The sequence below is a fragment of the Manis pentadactyla genome, chromosome X (genome assembly GCF_030020395.1).
Source record: "Manis pentadactyla isolate mManPen7 chromosome X, mManPen7.hap1, whole genome shotgun sequence".
NCBI lineage: Eukaryota > Metazoa > Chordata > Mammalia > Pholidota > Manidae > Manis > Manis pentadactyla.
Window position 1 is genome coordinate 134,299,036 of NC_080038.1, and position 23,731 is coordinate 134,322,766.

The window sequence follows — 23,731 nt, forward strand, 5'->3', positions numbered from 1 at the left end:
GGCTCTGGAAGCCCTGCACGCTGGCTTTGTAGTATGAGCCCCAGTTCTCTTCTCTGCCCGCTGAAGGCACAGACTAGCTAGCAGGGACCCAGCCATATCTTAGGATGTTAAAGAGCGACCAGCAGCCCTGCCACGGCCCTCCTCCCATCAGCACCTCATGAGCTGTTGCCGCGTCCTCCTCCTCAGCACCTCCTGTCAGATTCCTCATTCTTGCTGATGTCGGGGACTGGACTGTCACTGGAACTGCCATTGCTGCTGTAGCTACTCAGGCAGCACATGCTGCAAGTCCGTGTTATCTCTGGACAGCTCTTTTTGGTATGTCAGGGATTTATTCGGTAGAAGAGGAGGAGCGAAAGGAGAACCTTCTGCTGCGGCCCGTACTTTTCTCCTGAATATCGTGGAGTCTGCAGCCCTGGAAATGGAAATCCACATACCCAGAAAGGAGAGTGCTGGATGGCCCTCTAGAAAATGGAGAACTCAACTACCAGGGGAGGAGCAAGAGTGGTCCCCGGGGGCCCGTAAACCCGCGCAAACAAATTCAGCTCTACAACAACAGAGAAGTGGGTGCAGTGTGTTCACATTTCTTTCCCCAAGATGAGAATGTGATTCTCACTACCTTCCCGTAAAGGTAGCTCACGTTCACACAAGCTGGAGATCGAACAAGGACTGACACGGCCCCAAAGAGGAATGGAGAAGCATCACGTGCAGTGTTATTATTAAACTTGTTTTTCCTACCCTCTGATAATCATAGGATTCAAGGAGCAGATGAGAGCCTGAAAGCAGTAGAGGTACTAGGTAGCAGGAGAATGAGCCCTTGAGGTGGGGTGAGCAGGTCTGGCTAAGCTAGTTAGCTATCCCAGCCCTGCCACCAAACAGCACTGTGAACTTGGCCAAGCCCTCTCTCTACCTTTCTCTTCTCAGGGCCTCCAAGTCTTCCCTCATTTGGACTTCAGGGATCTGTGCCCTTTTACTCTTTTTTCTTTTTGCATTTCCTACAGCTCTAGCATTAATTGATTTTATCGAAGAAAATGACAGACCTTCATCCACTGTTTCATAGTATGGGCCAGGCACTGTGCAGGTTCCTCAAATAGTACTTGGAGACCCAGGGAGACTCCTGGCTGGTTCTCAGAGGAGGCGCACCCTGAAGGATGAGGGGCAGGAAGCTAGGCCAGGTAGTGGAGGAGCATGTCCTCTGTGTTCCCGCGGAAATGGAGGAAGGACCAAAAAGGGCCCAGCTTGTTTCTGGGAACCTGGGGCCCATGAGACTTCTGCTATTGCTGTAGGTGGGTGTGTGCTGGCAGGAAAGGAGGCTGGAGAGCTAAGACGCCAGGAACAGCCAGTGCCGGGCTGCGAATGGCTTGTCAACGAGTTTGGACTTTGTCCTGGGGACAGCACCCATTGCCAACACAGGTCTTTTACAAGTGGAATCACCCAATGGGATTGTTTTTGCAGGACGGTCACTCAGGTCTCAGTATGGAGGATGGCCTGGAGTGGAGACACTCTGGGGGCCAGTTAGGGTGCTAGTGCCTGAGTTCCCACTTGTATACCAGACAAACGACAAGGGCCTTCCGGTAGGCAATGACCTCCACCCCCTGAGAGTCATGCCCTTGTGTAATCCCCTCCCTTTGTGCGCAGGCTGGACCTGGCATCTCAGTCCCAATAGGGCAAAGGTAATGGGATGTCACTTTCAAGGTTAGGTTACAGAAAGACTGTGACTTTCAAAGCCAGCTGCCATGTTGTGAGCTATGCTATGGAGAGGCCCAGATGGCAAATAACTGGTATATCTGGTCAAAAATGAGCTAGGACAGAGGCCTGGCCACAGCCAGTGTGGATCTGATGCAGGCCAAGAGTCCCACGGGTGACCTTGAAGCAGATCCTACCCTAGTGGAGCCTGGCAACAACTGTGCTCCCAGCCAACACCTTGGCTACAGCCTTGTGAGAAACCCTGAGCCAGCCAAGCCAGGCCTGGAGCCTAGCCCACAGAAATAGTGAGGTAATAAGTGTCTGTCGTTTTATACTGCTAACATGTGGGGTAATTTCATACACAGCAATGGAGAAGTAATACAAGCCCCAACTAAGGCAGTGTGAATGAAGAACAGATTCTGCAAATGGTAGGCAGTTGCGTTGGAGTGTGAGGGGGAAGGAAATGTCCACGCAGACATGGGTGCTGTTTAATTGAGGTGGAAAAGAGAGCAGAAGGTGTTGCTTTCGGGAGGAAAAGGATGAGTTAGTTTGGTCTGGCCGAAGGTTGAGGGCCCATGGGACACACCAGTGAACATTCAAGGTGCTGTTGGACCCAAAGATCTGAGGCTCAGGAAAACCATGTGGACTGGACTTCTGAGAGTATCAACGTAGAGGTGTCAGTAAGTGCACAGACTGAGACTAGAACGCTGGAGATACTCCACAGTTAAGAGACTGTCCTTTATCACTGGACAAATGTTGTTCTGTCTGTGTGCATGCATGTGTGTGTGTGTGTGTGAGTTTTATATACATACATCTTCTCCCAAGAAGTTACCTTCCATTCTAAAGTACTTTCCTTTTGCTTTGCAGCCATATTTTGGTCCCGGTGTTACCTTACTAAAGATTCCAAATTTTAGTGAATCTATCCACCTTTCAGGTTTCCCTGAGCCCTGTACAAATGGGGCACATTCCAGTTGAAAGAACACTATCCAAATCAACTGTTCATTTCCACTGCTTGTAATTACCCGCAACATCTCTAGAATTCATATGTTGTTTACACACTCAGCCTAATTTATTCCTTGCAAATAGGTCATATGAAGTAACATAGCAGGAGAGCTTGTTAAAGGAAGAAATACAGTACATGCAGAGTCTAGAAAATGTCAGGTTGACCCAGAGATCTTTTTTGGTGGTGGTGGGGAGAGTATTTCTAGTTAGCCTGCAGAATGTAAACAGAGCCTGCAGACAGACTGAGAGACAGCTCTATCAGCTCTGCTGGAGGCGTTGACACCACAGTCCTACCCAGGCTGTGAGTGCAGAAGCTTGCTACCATTCCAATCTTGCCTAACTGCTTGGGGCTTTTGACATTACAGATATCCTACTCCTGCACACAGGAACTTGAAGAAGAATCTTAAAGTTAGCAGGCGCGTTAGTGGTCCTTTTCAGAACAGAGTGCACAGACTAATTCCAAACGTTTCAAATGACGTATTCGCAAATAATCAAAGGTATTTCAATTGAGCAATTAGTAAAGCAACAAAGAGAATTATTTTCAAGTGAGCAATATCAGTAGATGAAATTGGCTTTTATTATGGTGCAAAACCATATTAAGTTTGGTAGAGCAGTAGTTCTTTTGAACAAGAGTGATGTGCCTATAAATGATTGTGATTGTGTACACAACCATACTGTACCAAGCTAAAGTCACATATAAAAATTCATTCTCTTCACTTTAAAAGTTTAAAAACTTAGGCTCCTTTTCTTGTGCTCTCTGTCTCTGTTAATGCCACCTGCCTCTCTGTGCACCCCCACTCAAGGTGAAGCAGATTCCTGTCTTGATCTTACTGTTTCTCATTCTCACTGCCACTACATATATCAGATTTTTCTCTTGCCTGAAGCAAATAGCCTTTTGCCTAATATCCTTGCCTCCTGTCCCTTCTCCCTCCAATTTTTCCTTCATACTACAGTCACCATGATCTTTATGAAGCACTTACCAAGCACCTTTCATGGTTCCCTTTGAGTACAGGAGCAAGGTGCAACCCGTTAGCATGGCATTCAAGGCCCATGACTAGGAGCTTTTCTACTTTTCCAGCCTTATTGCCCACAACATCCCTCCATCTTCTCTTTCTGCATCCTTGTTATTTAACCACATGAAATGCCCTGACCCCAAGATACAGGAGTGTATCTTTTCCATGCTGTTCTATCAGCCTGAAATGTCCACCAGTCCTTCTCTTCCTCTAACAGCCCCACATGTTGTGTAAGGTTCAGCTCAGATGATCTTGCCTCTAGGAAGCCCCTCTGTGGCCCTCTCAGATCCTGGCTCTAAGGTGGTATTCTGTCTCAAGACAGACACCCCTACTGATCTTTGCTCTGCAACCCTATATTATGAGCCCTGTGATGTCCTGTTGTCCATAGATCCTTGCACACTTTCTGACACATAGAATGTCTTTAAAGATGATTATGGAATAAATAAATCATGGGCTTGACAAAGTTTTTCAGACATATTCAAAAGCCCCTGATGGTTTCATATTTAAATAAAAATTAAAGTTCAGGAGATGTTTTGAATAATGTCTAGTAAGTGGTACATGTTTTATTTTTGCTCCTCAGGGATTTCTAAGATCCTCATATAAAAGCATATTAGTAAAATCTAAGAGTAAAATATATATGGTAATTTAAACTTCTGTTAAATTGTATTGACATTCCCATAGAGAATTTCAAAAATAAATGAGCACTTAATTACTTTTTTTTTATCAGAAATTTGTTTTCTTCATTGAAGATTTCCTTTAACACACAAAGTGCTCCCTTCTAAAATGACTTTTGAGTAGAGTTGCTACCACAAGAACCCAGTTGGAGATTTAACCTAGGTTTTTAGTAACTGAAAAGATTATTTTGTTTTTCTTTTGGTAATAGGTTGCTCTTTTCTATGTACTCTCCAACTGAGAAGAGGTTCCTGGGTGGAGGTAGACAGAAACAGAGTAAACTTTCTTAAATGCAGCTGGGGAGATAGTTGTAAAAATCACTGAACAGAGACCCCCAGGACACCCAAGTTTCAGTTCACTGACTCTGGCATTAACAAGCTATGTGACCTTGGCATGTCTGTGTCCCTCTGGGCCTCAGTTTCCCTCTATATAAAATGAGGGTGCTAGACTGGATGATGTCAGATGCCTGTTCCTGCTCTAACAACTAGGTTTGGAGAATGCATTTGGGGTTGAGGTCACACCTGGTATGTACAGCAGCTCTTAGCACTGGACAGGTTGCCTCCCAAACACCTCTACAACCACCATCCACCAGGGTGTTTTGTGTTTGTTTTTTAAAAATAGCTGCTTTATTAACTTACCACTATTGATGATGACCTTGATCTTCTGGCTGAGGTAGTTATTTGTCAGGTTTCACCACTGAAAAGTTACTCTTTTCCCACTTTCCATACTATTCTGTTTGGAAGGTAGTCACTATGAGTTCCCTGCACTTAATGGGCGGGGAGCTATGCTCCACCTCCCTGAAGGTAATACTATTTGCATAAATGATTTGGACTTCTGCACAGGAGATTTGTCTCTTCCCCTTCCCTCATTTATGTATTTATTCTGTATTTATGTCAGTGTGGATGCATGGATATTTGTTGTATACTTTGGGTTATAATCCAATTCTACTTTATTCATTTTGTTGTTTAAATTGTTTCAGATTTGGTCACTGGGAGCTCCTTTAGTTGGCTCCTGTGACCCTGTGACACACCCCCATCATTGCAGTCCTCCCTCCCTCCCTCCATCCTTCCCTCCCTTCTTCCTCCCTCCCTCCCTCTGTTCCTTCCTTACATCCATCTTCTCTTTTACCCTCTTTCTTTCTCTCTTTGTTAATTTCATTTTCCCTTAGTTTCTGCCATTACAGAATGCTCCAGACTTATTTTGTATACTTCTGGCCCCATTCCTAGAATCAGCCATTTTCCCAAAGAGCCCTGGTTCCTTTTTGTGAAGAACAGTATTAGAAACTAAGATCTGGATGCTGGGTGTGCTCATTGCCACTGGGGTGTTGTTGCTTCTAGGCCTTCTCACCTGTTAACAGAGCCAAGTACTATATATATGTATATTAACCTGTATATATACACGTATTTAATTTCTTTTTGTTACAGAATAATATACCATTATATGGATATACCACATTTCATGTATCCATTGATCGGTTAATAGACAATTAGGTTTTTTCTACTTTTTGGCTGTTATGAATAATGCTGCCATGAATATTAGTATACAAATTTTGTGGGAACATATGTTTTCATTTCTCTTGGTTATTCTTAGGGGTAGAATTTCTGGGTCATATGGTAACTCAGTGTTTAACCTTTTGAAGAGCTGGTTTTCAAAGTAGATTTACCATTTTATATTGAGCACTTTATAAGGGTTCTGATTTCTCCATATACTCAGCAACACTTGTTATTGCCTTTAAAATTATTATTATAGCCACCCTACTTAGAGTGAACTGATATCTCATTGTGGTTTTGATTTGCATTTCTTTGATGACTAATGATGTTGAACATCTTTACATGAGTTTGTTGGCCTTTTGTATATTCTCATTGGAAAAATGCTTATTCAAGTCTTTTGTCCACTTTTAATTGGGCAATTTGGTTTTTTATTACTGAGTTGTAAGTCTTTATATAGTCTAGATACAAGCCCCTTGTCAGATACATGATTTGTATATATTTTCTGCTATTCTGTGGGTTATCTCTCCACTGTCTTGATAGTGTCTTTTGAGGCAAAAAAGTTTAATTTTGACAAAGCCCAATTTACCCATTTTCTCTTTTGTGTTTATGCTTTTGGTGTCAGATGGTTTGTTCATTTTAATGGTGATGTCTTATTCTGCCTTCTTTCTATAGGAAAAATTGACCTCTGCAATGAGAAACATCACTTATGTTTGTGGGAAGCACAGAATCTGACCAGAGAGCACTAGCTCCTCCCTGAAGAGTCAAGAGAAGCTGCTAAAGAAAAAGGTGGTAATTGTAACTAACACCTACTGCCTAATGGCTGTATGCCAGACATGGTACTTAGCACTCAAAGCATTTTTTTTTTAATTCTCACAATATACCAGAGACATTGTTTTTCCTAGTTGACATCTGAAGAAACTCATGTCCAGAGTAAGTGATGTCCTATGGCTGGCAAGGAATGGAGCCAAGGTGGCAATTTCAGTCTTGATTGTCACCTACTTGCATTGATCCCATTAGCTTCAAGGACCCATACTCCCATTCTTTAAACATGCAGTAAACACTGCACAGATATTTTTGAGAGCCTGCCATGGAAAAGGCATTGCACTAGGTATTGGTGAACAAACCAGACACAGTCTTTGCCCTCATGGAACTTACAAACTAGGGGAGAGACACAATCACACAAATAAATGTAAAATGACACTGGGATCAGTGCTGTGAAGAAGTACTCAGTTACCAGCTTTGAGAGTGTACAACAAGGAGCGCTGTCCCATTCTGGAGGAGGGCATCACGGAAGACTTCACAGAAGTGCCACTTGAACTGAGATCTTCCAGAAGCCACTGGACTATTTGAAGGAAGAGCTTGGGAAAAAAAACATTGCAGGAAAAGGCAACAGCAAGTTCAAAAGCCCTGAGGCAGGAAAGAAATGGTGTCTTTTTTTTGCCAGCAGAGTCTGTTAATTGCCAGGAATCTGCACTTGATATGCAGATTTGGGGAAATCCCACAGATGTAGAATAAATAGGTAATCTGCATAATAATTTTTATCTAAGACCATTACAGACTTTAACATTTATTTAGATATGAAACTACCAGGAACTATTTGTTTATTCAATACTTCTCAAAGGTCTCCCGGCTAGGGTTGCAGGAGGGGGGGTTGAGCCAAGAGACGTGGGTAGAAGCCATATCAGGCAAAGCTTTGGAGATGGTGTATTTTTCCAAGAGCAATCAATAAGCCATGAAAAGGTCATTAAAAAGGGGGCAGTGACAATGACAGGACTAAAGAGAATAGAGTGGTGGGGAGCAGAGTGGAAGCAGGAACAGGTAGGAGGCCATGGCCGTGGTCCTAAATATATGACAGCAGTGGGAATGAGGATGGTAGTGATGGGGAGGAGGGACACAGCACACTGTGCTTCACTCAGCTGATAGGTGCGCCCCTACTCCCTCCTCCTCCTGGCCTGGGACCCACCCTCCCAGGAGGGCAGCGAGGGCTGCTCAGGCCCCTGGGTTTGTGTGCCTTCTGGTTCCTCACTGGCCCCTGCTTCCCGCAGACCAGGCTGTTCAGTTTGGCTCCCAAGGAGGTCTTTTTCTCCAGTGAGTGGCTCTGAAGAATGACGAAGCCGGCACTAATCTGATCCCGCTCCTGCTTACTGAGGAGGGTGCTTGGCGGGGGGTTGCTCTGGTGTGCTCTTCCTGCTTGAGTTCCCTGCAGGCCCCAACCAGAGGAGAGCTGGAGGATTACTGCTCCTGGGGCTCCCTGCCCCCGCCTCACCCCAAAACAAACCAGGGAAAGCTTGAACTTTCTTCTTGCACAAGGGGACACACGTTTGTATTTGTGACAGGGACAGAATATATTTTAAACTGGCCTTTTCTGGTGATAACAGGAATACAGTCTTATCAGAGAAAATTGGAAAGTATGAGAAAATATGTGGGAGACTAAGCAGAGTTCACAGCACCGCCCTGCTCTTTTGCATATTTTTCTCGTCCTATATAGTTATTTTAAAATAGGTCATACATACTGAATACACTTTTGTGTATCTTGCTTTTCTCACTTTGTGTTTTAAGCATTTCCCTGCATCATTAAAATTTCCCCCCACACAATTTTTAATATCTCCAAACTAGTCTTTTTTGAAAACATTTTACATAACCTCTTCCTATTTGTTGGATGTTTGGGTTGTGTGTAACTTTTACCATTATAAAGAAGTCTGTGATGCACAAGTTAGTTAATAAATGTTGGTCTGCTTTTTGGATGCCCTCTCCCCCTTTAGAGTTCTAGAAGGGAGGTTAATGAAGGGAGTTGTATAGACAGGACAGAAAAGAAGATCTGTACGCAGGATAATTCCCACCAAAAAGTAGCTCTGCTTCTCCCAGAGGAAAACTAAAAGATGGGCTGGTCTTTTCCACTCTGAAAACCCTGTGCTCCCCACATCGCTTTACTATTTGCCAAATGGTGGCTACTAGGAGTCTGTGCCAGGAAGTACCTCGTTTTTCTAGAGACCCCACTGGATTATGGATTTGCGGGGTAGCAGGGGCTGGGATTTCATCTGTTTTGATCACCTCTGGTGGGGCAGTGAGCCCTCCAGGCCTGGGAGTCTGGTTCCTCTGAGCTTCCATAGAACCAGCCAGGCAACCTTGAGCACTGTCACATCCTGCTTAAGGGGCCAGTTTCCTCCTCTGTAAAACAAACCAGAGGAGGCAAGAGTTGGGGTTTGACCGGATTTTGTTCTTGTTGCCATGTTAAGCAGCAAAACTCTTACTTCAAATTAAATCCTACCAGAACCCCAATCTATAAAACAGATTAAGGGCATTCATCCTGGTGGAAGTGCGTAGGGAAGAGTAGGGAGAGGGAGGGCACACTCTAGTTTGAAAACTCTGGCCTGGAGGATGGGAGTTTCTCTGCAGTTCAATTCAGTTCTCTTCCCTGTTACTGAAGTTAAAAACAATTTATCTTTCATCTATATTTAAATCCTCCAAATGTGCTGATTGATGAAAACTTTCTCTTAAAGGCAATTTGGAAATCAGAGTGGAGCAGAAAGCCATGGATGTTTAGAGAGGGGGTGAGCAGTATGTGAGACCCGCTGAAGGGTGACCCTGGCACTTCGAAGAAGGCAGCAGCACAATGGAGTTTTCTACAGAAGCAGTGTCAGTTTATTCCTTCGCTGGCACCGCCCCCTCAGTGGGGCGGAATTGCTTGTTTTCACCCTCCCTTTCCTGGAGTCATTTCAGACCAAACTTGAGTCCACAAATGCTAGCTATTTGAATCCAGAGTAACTGCAACAGGTATTTTGTTGAGGCCCAAACACTGAAAGATACGAACGGCGGGGGGTGGGGGGGGGGAGTGCATATGACAGGACAGTTTCCTCTCGCTCCTGGGACCTTGGAGCCCGGGAGCGGAATGGAGGGTCGAGCTCAGCGACCTGGCAGCCTGTGTGTGGGTTTGCTCCGATTGCAGCGGCAAAAGTCGCAGCGCCCACCAGCCAGGAGGGGCCCGAATCTGCGGCCCCGAGATGGGCAGAGGAGAGGTAGGGAGGCCGAGTTCCAGCCCAGCTCAGTCCAGACGCAGCAGGCCCGGGAAGAGCACCGAGAGGAGGGTACTGCCTGCGGTCTGTAAATCGTGGCCTGGAGCCCTCCCACCCTAGGTGGCACAGTAGGGGGTGGGGTGCGCTGGGGGGAGGGGGCAATGCCAGCGTCTGCGGGGGAGGAGTGGCGCTGCCTTCCCAGGGAGACCCGACCTTTCTTGGAGAGGCGTGGTGAGCCTAGTCTCCAGGATCCGCAGTGAAGTGTAAAAAGCGGCACGACCCCCGAAGCCGCAGAAAGCCTCCACCCCTCCCCCCGAGGTCCGCCCCGGCCTGCAGGTGAATGGCTGGCCCGCACAAAGGAAGCCGGTTGGAAATGTGGAATTCGGACCAATTTACGGGAGATTCTGTCGCCCAGAGTCCCAGCAGACCTCAAGCAAAGAAACCTGTGGTCAGGAGTGGATAGGATAAAAACAGTGCACCAGGCCAAGCTTATTGGAAAGACTGAGTTTAGTTATTCTGGGATAGCGAGGTAACAGGATTAAAGGGATTAAGGAAATCACCTCAAACAGCTGAGGAGGGGGTAAAAAAACACTGGTTCTATTTGTTTTCCTCCTAGGCCCCAAACAGATACACTGGGGCCGTGTGGCCGGGCGCGAAACGAAAAGCCTTTCGGGGGGCTCAGTGGAATGCCCAAGGGTCAGGGATTGGGGAAAGTGCGGGAGCGGGGGGAGGCGGTGGAGGAGGGGAAGCGCGCTGAAGACTTCGAGTGAGAGGGAGCCTCTTCTAGAAAACAAATAGGTGGACTGGGTTGACAGGTCAAAAAGAAAAAGGCATCGGAGGAGTTCCATAGATCTTTACAAATCTAAGGTGTACTTTAAAAATCCAAATTTTCTAGCGTTGGATAGGGTTCCACCGCTTCAGCCACCACGGTTGAAATGTACTTACTTCCTGTTAGGGATTCCTGTAACCACTTATTTTTAATAGGATAATGGAGATTTCCTTAGGGTTTTCGTTTTGTAAATATTTCAGCTCTGCTCAGGTGTCTCCCCGCCCCAGTGCACAAAGGTAAACACGCCGCCTTGGGGGACAGTCTCTGAGGCCGCGGGCCGCCCCTTCCAGGCCCGCGTGGCCGCGGTGGCAGACACTCCTCCAGCCGACGATCACCGCGATCAACAAGTGCGTGACCGCGGGCTGTTTGCCTCAGCTCGAGTGTGCCCGCTCCTCGGAAGACAAACTGCTTTCTCCTCGGAGTTTGCGTTGAAAATATTGGGAGCCGGTGTGTTTTGGATTACCAGGACTAAGCAACCATTTCAGATGACGCTCGCCTCCCGCTTGGCCCCTTCCAGTCCCCAGAACGGGAACACGGTCTTGATGCCGAGTGATGATGGTGCCACCCTCCCCGACCCTCTCCTAAACTTTCAGGCCCGCAAAATTATCAGGACTCCATTATATTGGTTATAAAATTTATTGATCTCTCATTTAGGAATTAAGAGTGAAACCTGGAAAAACCTGAAACAAAACAGCCCCTTCCCCACCACCCAAACGAAATCCGAATACATTAGCGCGTCGAAATATCAAACAGATCACGGCAGAAACCACCAACTCAACAGCCTAAATGCGGACTGGACAGAAACTGTCCCGCCGCCAAGGGCGGCGAAGCGGGATACACACGCATATACCTGGCTATAAATTAACATTGGCCTTAGCTGCCGCGCAGCTCCGCGTGGTCAGCCCCCACAAAACCCACGAGGAAGCAGATGCAACGCGACTGGGGGAGGGGGCGTTGCAGTTCTCAGGCCAGCCTCACCCGAGAGTACGTTTCTCCCATCCACTCACTCCTCGGCTAAGAGCAAAGTAAGGAGACGACATTTTCAAATGCAACAGAAAAACCCAGGAACCCAGGAGGAGGGGGGCTGCTTTCTCGTTGCAAACATCACAGCGATTCCCAGCCTACAAAAGTAGAGGGAGGGGCAGCAGCGAGGGGCAGGCGAGCTCTAGAAAGTCCCATTTCCGCTGCTCCAGACTTCTGTTAGCTTTTGTACAAAACCCGACAGCTACAGCAAAACTTTCTGTCCTCCCCTCATCAGTACAAGGCAACAGTCCCAGGCAAGCAAAGCTAAACAACAAGGCGTCCCAACTTGGGGGTGCGGGATGGGGTGGGGGCGGAGGGGCGGCGAGCGCGGTCTGGCGTTCAGATGTGGGTCAGCGGTACGGTTCCGTTGACGGCAGTCCCGGCGCCCTGGTAGTGTTGGTGCACGCTGTGCAGGCGGCCCCCAGGCAGAGGCGAGGCGGCGTCAGCTGCGTCCCCGCCGGGTGGGAGGTACATGCTGATCATGTCGCGCAGGTCGCCGAGGCACGCGCGCTGCGAGTGCGAAGTGATGGCGGGCGGCGGTGAGCTGGGTTCGGTCTTCACCACCGTGCCCATGGGGCCCAGGCTCATGGCGGCGGCGGCGGCGGCGGCCGCGGCGGCGGTGGCGGGCTGCTGCCCGTAGGCGGCGGCCGCGGCCGCGGCGGCTGAGGGCGCCATGCCCCCGTAGCCCGAAGCCGCGGCGGCCGCGGCCGCCGCGTTCATGTAGCTCTGGGCGCCGGGCGGCATCATGGGGCTGTACTGCAGGCCGGCCATGTCGTAGCGGTGCATCTGCGGCAGCGCGGGTGGCGGCGGCGGGCTGCTCATGGTGGCGGGCTGCGCGTAGCCCAGCTGCTCCTGCACCAGCGAGTACGCGCCGTTGGCCCAGCCGTTCACGTGTGTGTACGTGTCCAGGCGCTGGCCCACGCCCACCGGGCTGCTGGCGGCGGCGGCGGCCGCGGCCGCGGCCGCGGCGGCGGCAGCGCCGGGGGGCAGCAGGCCGCCGGGCAGCGAGTACTTGTCCTTCTTGAGTAGCGTCTTGGTCTTACGGCGCGGCCGATACTTGTAGTCCGGGTACTCCTTCATGTGCACGGCGCGCAGTCGCTTGGCCTCGTCGATGAACGGCCGCTTCTCGGCGTCGGTCAGCAGTTTCCAGTCGGCACCCAAACGCTTACTGATCTCAGAGTTGTGCATCTTGGGGTTCTCCAGGGCCATTTTGCGCCGCTGCCCGCGGGACCACACCATGAAGGCGTTCATGGGGCGCTTCACGCGGTCTTGGTCGCTGCCGCCGCCGCCGCCGCCGCCGCTCGCGCCGCCGCCACTGCCGCCGCCTGCGTTCGCGCCGCCGGCTGCGTTCGCGCTGCTCTTGCCCGCGCCGCCGGGCCCTGCGGGGCCGCCAGCACCTGCCGCCGGGGTGGGTGGCCCCACGGTATTCTTGAGCTCAGTCTCCAGCAGGCTGTACATGGCCGGGGCGGGAAGAAGGTGTGCCAGAGTGGCGGGAGGAGAAGGCGCTCCGGGGGCTGGAGCAGCCACGGTGAAAAGGCCAGGGGACTCCGTCGGAAGAACGGTTGGGGGCCGGTCGGCCGGCGAGTCGGGCGGGAAGGGCAGGCTTGCCGAAGCGCCCCGCGCCAAGTCAGCAGGAACCCCAGGCTACGCGCACCTAATACGTTGTCTCGAGCCGGTCGCATTCGCAGTCTGGCCGGGCGCTTTCAGGGCCCCTTATATACCTGCTCCGATACCCCTGGGTTAGGGCTCGGTCCGCCCCTCGCCACCGGGAGGCCCCGTGATTGACAGGCTCTCAGTGATGCGCCCTGGCCAATCATCATGGAGCCCCCGTTCGGCTCCGCTAGAAAAAAAAGTTCGGGGAGCCCTTTCGTTCACCCCCACGCCCTTCTTGGGCCCGGTGACGTGATGAGAGTTATTCAGGAGGCGGGAGTCCTGGAGAGTCGCTCAGAGACCACCAATTAGGGTCTCAAAAGTTTGAAAGAACGAAACTCTAGGAGGTGACGGAGGGGGGAGGGGCGCGCAAGCAGAATTGGGAGGAAGTGGGGCAAGAAGGGCACCCACGCGGTTCAGAAAACAACTTTGCAGCCCTGTCAGGGCCGAGTGGCACCAGGTCCCGGGGCCACCCTGCAAAGCTTCCCACTGTCTCCATCTTGGTCCTCGGACCACTTCTGCCACCAGCTCTGGGGACACAGGGGACCGCAGCATTGCTAGCTACCCAGGCGGGCTTGGGGACTCAGGACGCAGCGGAGATGCCCCGGACTGCGGCTCCGAGAAGCCCTTCCTAGAATCGGCCCCTCTCCAGCAGGAGCCTCCGCCGAGGTATTGCGGGCCGGCGCGCCCAGGACTGAGCGGGAGTCGGGCACCGGGGCACCGGAGACAGGCTTCGGGACCGCGGAGCGCACGGGGGCTGTGAGGTTCCCTGCTGGAGGGTGTGAGGGCGAGCAGTCAGCCGCCCGCTGCCCGGGCCGGGCGGAGACGCTCCCAGCCGCTGGTGCGGGGAGTGTGTGTGGGGTGGAGGGGGTAAGCCTGACTCGTCTCTCTCGCTCCAGGCCCCCGCTTAGCGGCCCCTTTTTGTCTCTGCTCTCTGGCCATTTCGGTTTTTCCAGTCCGATGCCCCTGAGGGGGAGGGTCGGGCCCCTTGGAAAATCCGTTTTCATGGCAACACAGAGCCTCTCCAAGTGAAAGAAAAGTTTCTTGGCGGGGGGGATGGCGGCCGGAGAGGAGCCGAGGCCGTCCTCGGGGTGGACCGCCGGGCCTCCTCCGCTGGCCGCGCACCTGCCAGGACCACTGAGCGCAGCTCTAGCGGCGCAGCCGCGCCGCCTTCCCCGGGGAGCAGGCTCTGCTAACGGATTCCGTCCTCCTTTTTTGATTTACAGCCTTCCTGACCTTAGTCTCGAGACTCGGAGCGGGACACTCACCCGCATGTTGGGTTGTCTACCAAAGACTAGCGGCGCGGAAACCCCAGCTGCGGGGAGTGGGAACCCCAGCAATCGCCTTCTTCTGCCTGAGCGAGTGGCACAGCGTTTGAAACTCCCTGAGCCGCCCGAGGCGACGGGTGGGAAGGAGAAACCTGCCGGGCAGAAGTGACAGAGACTGAAATAAGGTGTCCGCGCAGTGTGGCACCCCACCCCCCAGCCTCGTGGAAAGGTGGGGAACCAAAAGAACGGCATAAATCCTAAGTGTGAAAAAAAGGGGGAGGGAGGAAAAAAAGCAGGTTTTTAGCTTTTTAGCACTAATGCAAGCCCAGGCGGTCCTGGGACGCCTGCTCACCGGGAGCTTCCCCCTTTCCTGCACGAATTTAAAGTACGCTGGTGTGGCTTGGGGGATGAGCAAAGCCGGAGTTCAGGTTCCCTCTGGGGAAGGCGGACCAATGGTACCAGAATCCCAGGTCCCAGCCGGCATCATCTCCTGGAATTTTGGGGTCTCTTAACCCGCCCCTTAATTTTGGATCCCACCTGGTGTATGTACGTTCTTCTGCGCATGAGGTCGGATGAAAGCAAACGTTCACAGTCAAGGGCTTACGATCATTTGAATGGGTGTATGGATTTAGGGTTATAAAGTAAAGTATCTGGAATGGTTCTGTGTAGGGGTCTTATATGCGTGTCTGTGTGTGCACGCGCGCAAGCATGCGCACGGGTAAGCACCACTTCAAGGTGACACGGACTGGAAGGCATGTCTCAGATAACGGAATGATTCGGCACCTGTTTTTCTAGGCAAAGTGGCTGACAAAGTCACATTTTCCTAGGCAAACCCACCTTTTCCCGAAGAAGTCAATGAGCAGCAGCCCTGCCCTCCTGCAGCCTTCTCCAGATGCCCTCTGGTTCTCTGGGCCTCCGAGGCTGTTGCTAAGTGAAGCGCGTTTTAGGAAACTACCCAACCGACGCGCAGCCTGGCGTCCAGTAGCCTGACAGATGTCAGGATTCTTTCCAAGTTTTAGGACCCAAGTAAGCCGTTGTGGTGACAGCGCCTGGGCTGCCTGTTTCCCAAGGCAAGGGATGCGGTGCTGGGCCTGGGCTCCTCCCTGCAGCTGATTATCTAGGGAACTAGTCACTGCCCCCAGCTGTTTTGTCATTTGATCACACCTAGCCTGTGTCTTACTTAGGTGGGCTCATTTTCACATTACATTCTTCTGCCAGATTTACAGCAGTCCTTTGCCAGGATCAGACGTCCTGTCCCACACTCTTGGCTTCTCTCGGAGGCCGTGATTAAATTGGTCTCCTTGCCTGGTGGCTCTGGGGTGGTCTGCACAGCCCCCAATAGTCACACCGAATTTCTTCAGAACATTTCCGAGGAAACGTCCTTAGCCCAAACTGCCATCTCAATAGGCAAGCCAGGTAACCATTACGTGCGTGGGGAGATGGGGGGAAGGCTGACAGGAAACCGTTCTCTTGGCCCTCTAGCACCTGCCGAGCGGCGCGACCTTCGCTGGGGGTCTGGAGAAGTGTCGCGGCAGGTACTAAGGCCCGAGGGGATGTTAGTTCAGACCGGGTCTGCGGGGATGCAAGACTGCCGGCGGAGCCAGTACCAGTATTTCCGGCACGCACCCTGCACCCAGTGAGGAAAGCAGAGGGACACAGAGCGATTCAGGACCAATCCTTTGCGACCTTTTTCGGAGAAGACAGCGTGTTCGGCAGCTCCCTCATCCTTCAGGGCCTCCGGGAGCCCGTGGCGGCATACAGAGCCCGGGATGGCGGGCTGGGAACTCGGACAAACACCCCTCTCCATTCCCCTCACCCTTCCGTGAGAGCTACCGCTGCCTCCGATTGGGGCTGGGCCTGGGAGTCCCAGGACCCAGGGCGCGGCAACAGCGCCGTTTGTTGGCTTGGGTTGGAAACTTCACCCAGAAGCCCCCTTCCCACCCTCCTGGGCTTAGCGGTCGTCCCAACCTTACAAGAAGAGGCAGCCCGCTTAGCCGCGGGGCAACAGTGGTGTCCATTCTTACCTGGCCCGTTACCACAAAACTCGGGGGACCCAGGCTTTAGCGTGGTGGGTTTCGCGGGTTCCGGGTGTGCAGGGAACTCCCATTGTGCCTTCCTCTGGTTTCGAGCCCTGGCAGAAAGTAGGTGTCTCAAGGGCACCATATTGCAAAGTACACTTTTACCAGTTGTGCCTTAGAGCACAGGTAGAGCAGAGCAGGAGAGTGGAGTCCCACCAATTGCACGGGGTTGCCCGCGGCGATTTCTCCTCAGCAACTGCTCATGGGGGGCCCTTTTCAGGGTCTCTGGCTCGATTAGGACCCAGCCTCTTTAAAGAGGCGCCCTTTGCGTGCTTGGTGGGACGGGGTGCTGAGGGTCGGTGCCCGCTCCCGGGACTGAGGCCTGACAGCAGGGTTGAGCACTGGCCTTTTTCAAGTGCGTCCGAGCCAGCGAGCGGTCTGGCTTTGAGGAAGTGCGAGAGACGTATCCTGGCGACACTCAGAAACGCTCTGCTTTCCAGCAGGAAAAAAAAAGTTTGCTTATCTAAAGGCAGTAATTCCTATTTCTTCCTTGAGAACATACCTTGACTATTTACTCTGGCTCCGAGCCAAGATTTTGTATTTAGCCCATGGATGGAGGGTCGTGATCAAGAAATCAGAGGCTTGTGTCTGTTGTAGAACCATCTCTTCTGAGAGGTCGAAAAGGTCACCAGCACTCCAACGAGGGAAGAGACACAGCACCTTACAGTTCTCTGACCGTTCAGTTTGATCCCTCTCTCCTAAACCGACACCCGCCCACACACCACCTTCCAATGAAACAGTGGTTCCTACAGGTCTGGGAAGGAGCTAGGCTGGGGTGCGGGTTGCAAACAGTAATAGTTGAAGCTCTCTAAAGAAAGGTTCCTAGGAGCTACGGAGGTGTGTGGTGACCTGGTCCTCAAGGTAACCAAAAATCTTCTGTGGGCGGTATAATTGTATTCTGTTGAACTTTGGTGTAGCCCTTTTGGGGAGGGAGGGTGTACTTTTAAATGCAGGATTCCGAATTCGATTCCCTTGACGAGCTGAGCCTATTTGGTCGATAAACCAGGGATCCCCTCGTCCCACACCTTGGCGCGCTAGGTCGCAAAGATTCCTTTCACTCACCGGGCACTGAGATTGACGACCAGCTCTCCTTTCCCTGGGTGCCGAGCAAACTACGAGGGATGTGCCCACCTTTGCCTTGAGCACCCTCTCGCAGTCTTCACTACGCGAAGACTACTGGAACCCTGCCATCTTGCTGGATGGAAGGAAGGCTCTGCCCGGCAACTGGGTCCCACTTCCCGAGGGTTTCCGGGTCACCTACCCCTTCGCCTGGCTCCCTCCGCCGCCCTCGACTTCCCGCACCCATCCCACCTCTGGGCCGCCCCGGCGCTCCAGGCCGAGCGCGCGCCCGGAACCCGGCACCTTGCGGCCAGGCCTGCCTCCCGCCGCGCCGGCTGCCTCTTCCACTTGCTCGGGTGGCTGCCGAGGCACGGCCCTCCACAGCGGCCAGGTGGCCAGCCGGCAGCCGGGGCCCAGAGAACAATCTAAACATCGTTATCAGTCCGTAATGCTGCCTGTGTTATTCCACGTGCCCAGCAGCCCACACGCGTACTCAGACAGACGGGGCACGGGCGCCGCAGGCCCGGCAGTGCTCCGCCGGGACGGCGGCCTGTGAGATCGCGGCGTCTCCGGGGTGACCAGGCGAGGCCAGCGGCCCCAAGCGCAGGGGGCGCAGCATGGCAAGCTGAGGGCTGGCGAGAGCGTGCTGTAGAACCCTTTAAATCTCAAAGCAGCACCCAGCTGCTCTTTTCCTCTCTCCTTTCTTTTTCTCCTTCCTTTTCTCTTTTTCATTTTCTGTGAAGAGCGTGGGGGGGCCTGGAATTCGATGCGCGGAAGGTCTACGTTCGTTCGCCTCTCCTTTCGGCCGTCACGGCTTTTCATTTCCCGTAACCTCTGTCGCACACCTACTGAGTGCGGCGCAGTGCGCCACGCACCGTGCGAGGCAGCGCTGCTGCCCCTTCGCCGCGGGCGGCGGCGGCGGCTGAGGGAAGCCGCGCAGGGCAGGGGCGGGCGCCACGCCGGGCCGCCAGGGGCCACGCTCGTTCCCTGGCGCGCGCTTTCCCGCGCCCGCGCCCAGGCGCGCGGGCGGAGCGGTGGCCGCACAGGCTCCCGCGTGCCGGAAGCCCCGGCTGCCGCGCGCCTCGGCGCCGCCGCGCGGGCGGGCGAGGCTCTGAGGCCGTCGCCCGCGTCGGAGAGCCGGGCGGAGGACGTGCCCGCGACCAGCCAGCGTGCTACTGCTTGCCAGGTATGGACGATGCCTGTCCGCAGGCCGACCCGTTTCCGTGCCGGCCGGCGGCCAGACGGTTTGACAAAGCGAGGTCTGTCGCGAGGCCTGGCTGTGCTGGCGTTTTGGCGCCCAGGCCACCGTCACCCCAGTTCCATTTCTTCGGAAAGCGTCGCCGGGTGACGACCTCGAGGCTTTGCTAATGTGTTGTTTGTGTAATTAACACCGTTTCCCGTCGCTTCTGAACATACTTCCTCCCCCAGCGCAGCCCAGCTTTCATTTGAAAAAGCAACGGGAAGAACGTCCCCATAACCCTTTCTAATGGGAAAAAACTGCCCCTTTTGTGGAATGGTTTCTTTACAAAGCCAACAACCAACCTTATTTTCTAGTTCCAATGGCTATCCCTTTATGAGTTATATTATTAAAGAAATCCGACACTAATTGTACCGATTTAACTTGTTAATTAGTTGCAAATAAACTATTCATTAGTGGTAAAATAAAGTAAAACCCATGTGCCTAGATATCATTCCACATTCACATATTGTAGTGACTGCATAGCATGGGCATACTAAATTAAGTTCCTAAAAGGTTTCTCCTCAGGATAAATAATTAAAATATATTCTACTTTAATTGACATTATAGAGGACATAAATGAGCTTTTCCTTTTAGAAAGAAATAGCCATTTCTAAATAAAGCTTGCAGTCTGGAGAATAGAGGCTTCAGCCAAATGAATAGTCATTACTACCTTTTCAACGACGTGGGCCTTTTGATCAGAAAAGAAATTAGCTCTAAAAAACAGACAATGGAAGCCTGCCCTGCAATAGGAAGAAAATTAGACGGCCAAGGCTCTTCACAACACCTATTTCTATAAACCATAGAGCTCCTTGCTTTTCAATTACAGCTGTTCATTTCATATAAGGAAAGGGGAAAAACAGGCCTCTAATGTAAACTCGAATTCACCATAAAGCCTTGCTTCTGGCATGCAGCCAGGCTGCCTACTTACTATTGTTTTTAGTCCTCTCATCAATTAGCTAATACTATATATTTTAAATGACTCTGAGGGTATTCACAGACTCCCTCCCCCTTTCCTCACCCAGACAAAGCCCAAGCTGGACTCCCATGAAAGGGCTACCATTCGGTACACAGACACTTAAATGTATAAAGTTTAATGTTTTTATTGTTCCCCAAAGAAAAACCATATTGAAAACTCTGCTTTGTTTTTTTCCCTCTGTATTTCTTAGTCTATTATTGAAAGACCTGGACGAGGTGATGCCAGGGGAGGGACATAAATGAGCAGCTTTCAGTATTGTTTCTAACTGTTCACAGAGCTAAATCTATCTCCAGATAATTTTTCTGTGCCCTTTAGACCATAATTTGGTTTATACATCTTTGTGTTTTAAAAATATGGGTTTTAAAATTTGCTAACCCCATTGATTTGGTGTCATTAGATGTAATTTCATTTTTAAAACTTACGAAGTCTTCACCACTTTGGTGACAACATTATCTAGCCTGCAAGAAGAAAAAAAATCCCATTTGTAGAATGTGCTACAAAATAAAACCTTCAAGGTACATAAAGTAATAATATGAGAAAAATATTCGGCAATAATGCCAGAGCCTTAGTAAGCCTTTAGATGCATGTTCTAGAAACACTGAAATAGGGTTATAAGCTGGGAAAGCTTTGCTTCCTTTGAAAGTAGGATACCTTTTAATCTATCTGATCTTGATAAATCACTGATATGTAAATTCCTTGAAGACCTACAAAATAGTGCAATCCTATAGGGTTGGTCTGGGAACTTACTGTTTGGAGTTCTGCTGATAGAAGGACTTAGAATCATTTTTTAAAAATTCACTGAAAGATAATCCACTCACTATAATATAAAGAAATATTTTTACATGACTGTAAACTCACTTAAACAAAATAATCACAATATAACCATGGATTTATCCCTTGGGGTATCATTCCCTTTATCCTTTAAACAACTTAGAGGTAGTCTACCAACTGAGAAGGAAGGAATGGACAAGAGTAGAGCCACTAGGAGGGCTATTCAAAGTATTTCTAAAGAACAATAACAAGAAATTGTTACCAAACTGGTTCTTATGCTCCTCTTTTCAGCGTGCATTCCTTGTTGAGGGTGATTCCATTTGATAGCTTCCTACCATATTTTTTATATCGAGTAAATTAGTATGTTCGCATTGTGTGTTTGAGCATTAACTTCTTTGTTGCTGTGTTCAAATGAATGTCAGAATAGAGTCGGTAAGAGCATTTTGCTAAAGAGTGCAGAGTTGCCACATCCGATTTCCTTGGCAGCAGGAAGAACGGACTCCTTAGCAATCAAGTCCCTTGACTTTCCCTATCCTTGGCTCCTACAATAGAACATGCAGTCTTACCGGTATCCAAGTGTGACACTGTTCCTTTTAGCTGTGGCATGAGATGGTGCCTCTTTTCAGAAGGAATTTCATAGGAGCAGGGGGGAAATGGACAGCTTCCCAAGGTGAGATTTAGTAATGCATGGTGTGTGGTTGCAGATCAGGAACCTGAAAGTTGTCCAGACTGACGGAGAGCTGCGTAAGTGTTTTGGTGCGTCTGATTTTATGTATTGCAGCACATGGGTTTCATTTTAGAAAGAAGAATCAGGTATGTGATGTGGACAGTGTAAATGAAATTTGGGGGAGTACCAAAGCTGCCCACAGAGAGACCTGATGCTTTCAAGGCAGCTTTGGAAGGGGACAATATATTCAGGAGAGGAATAGAAAGAACTGTTTCTAAGGATGTTGACATGAAATACAGCCTGGGTGTTTATACTATCTGTATGATTTGGGCAAGTTTTTTTATTGAGGTAGACTTGACATATAACATTAGATTAGTTTCAGGTGTACAACATGCTGAGTGATTCAATATTTGCATATATTGCAGAATGATCACCACAATAAGTCTGGTTATCATCCATCACCACACATAGTTACAAACTTGTCTTTCTTGTGGTGAGGACTTTTAAGATCTACTCTCTTAGCAACTTTCAAATATACAATACCATATTATTAACTATAGTGCCAAGTTTATTAATCCCCTTGAACCTCAATTTTCTCATCTGAAAGAGGTGGGTAGTCAGGTCTTGTTCACTGGGTTAGGGTAGAGATTAAGGAGATAATACACCTGAAGGCACTTGGCATTCTGTTTAGCACGGAGCAAATTCAGCTAAGAGTTGTCTAGTTTTTCAACTAGGCTTTCTTATTTCCCTGAAACAGAATTGAAAATTCCTCTAGTGTGGGGGAGAGAGGACCATGTCACTTTTCTTACCTCTTACATGGCTTTGCACAGATGTTTGTGGAATGAATCATAGTCCTTGAGGAAGTCCTCTTTGATGAAGGAAAAAAATGAACTAATTACTCCATGGTTCCAGTTCTGCATCGAAGTCTCCCACATTCGCCACAGTCACTTGAGATTGTTTCTGTCAAGGCTGTCTAGAGAGCCCTCACTGAGATGATGGGGGCCTTGGTTTGTAACAGAGGGGCCTCTTGTGTTAAATTCTGAGATAACATAAAATATCCCTGATAATAGAGACATGCTTGCTGTTAAAAATATACAGTTGGTGTCATATGGATCTTAAATCCTTTGTTTTTGCTTAAAATGTAAGTTCTAATTTTTTTTCTTTCAGAGCTCAATAGAAAGTATATTCATTCTACAGATTGCATCAGGAGTCGTGTTGAACCAGGAGAGAAGTCTTATTTAGACTTCCTAACTTTTATATCTTCTCTGAGGTCTCAGAAATAGGCACTATTGACCAAGCCAAATTTTAAAAAATAGTACTAATCACCTGCAGAGATTAGTCTTATTGTTCCTCACAATGGCTTCTAAAAAGACTGAGGGAATTACAAAAATCGTTTTTTAAATAAATAAATAAGAGAGACTTTGCAGTTGAGACTTAGAGTAATTCTGTGGTTAGTCTGTGTCATCACCCTTGAAGAAAGAGATCTTGCATGAAACTTTGACTCCTGGTTAAAATTCTTGCTGAAAGACTAAGTAGGGCTCTGGTGGAGAAAAGTGCAGACAGAAGAATGCTTAAGAGCCTAGACCTGGGTGTGAATCCTGCCGCTGGCCCTTGAAAGAAGCTATCTAACTTCTCTGAACTTCAGCTTCATCTATAAAAATGGGAATTGATCATACCCTTTTAAGTGATTGTGGAAAATAAATGAGATGATGTAAATGAAGTACTGAACTCGTTGCCTGATACATAGTCATGAGATTCAGGAAAAGTGAGGTTATCATCATCATCATCATCACAGCAAGCTGGTGAGCTATGTAGCGCTGATGGGGGGGGGGGCAAACATTTATATTTTAACAAATACGGAAATGGGCTTAGAAGGGTTAAGTGACTTGTCCAAAATGATGGGACTTATTGTTGGCAAAATCAGGCAAGGAAAGGAACCCTCTTGACTCCCTGTCCAGTTATCTTTCCTCCAAACTACAATTTGCTTGCACTTTGGTAATGAGTGTATTTCTGATTACACTCTGCATAGCCTACAATGTTATTGATACCATACCATATTAAGAAGCATGCCACTTCTTCCTGTATTTAAAGCCCCTAATGATGGCCAGATGTCTGAATGAACAGTGACAAATGGCAGAAGAAGAATGAAGAGGGGCCCTACATCCCCCAGGTTGTTCCCCCAGAGGAGAGCTCTAGAGAGTCATCACCAGTTCCCAAGACGCAGTAATTAGAATCATTAAATTTGCCACTGAATCAGATTCAGGATTAAATAGGTAAACCAATATGCTAGTGTGAGC

The 23,731-nt window shown here is 49.8% G+C and overlaps 1 protein-coding gene across 1 annotated transcript; it reads right to left on the bottom strand.

The window, feature by feature from the left end:
* Window positions 1–11,340: 11,340 nt before the first annotated feature.
* On the bottom strand, window positions 11,341–13,407 carry SOX3 (SRY-box transcription factor 3). The gene is given in 2 exon segments (XM_036888192.2): window positions 11,341–13,371; window positions 13,374–13,407. Coding segments are annotated over 2 exon segments (1,341 nt in total). The 3' UTR covers window positions 11,341–12,064.
* Window positions 13,408–23,731: the final 10,324 nt, after the last annotated feature.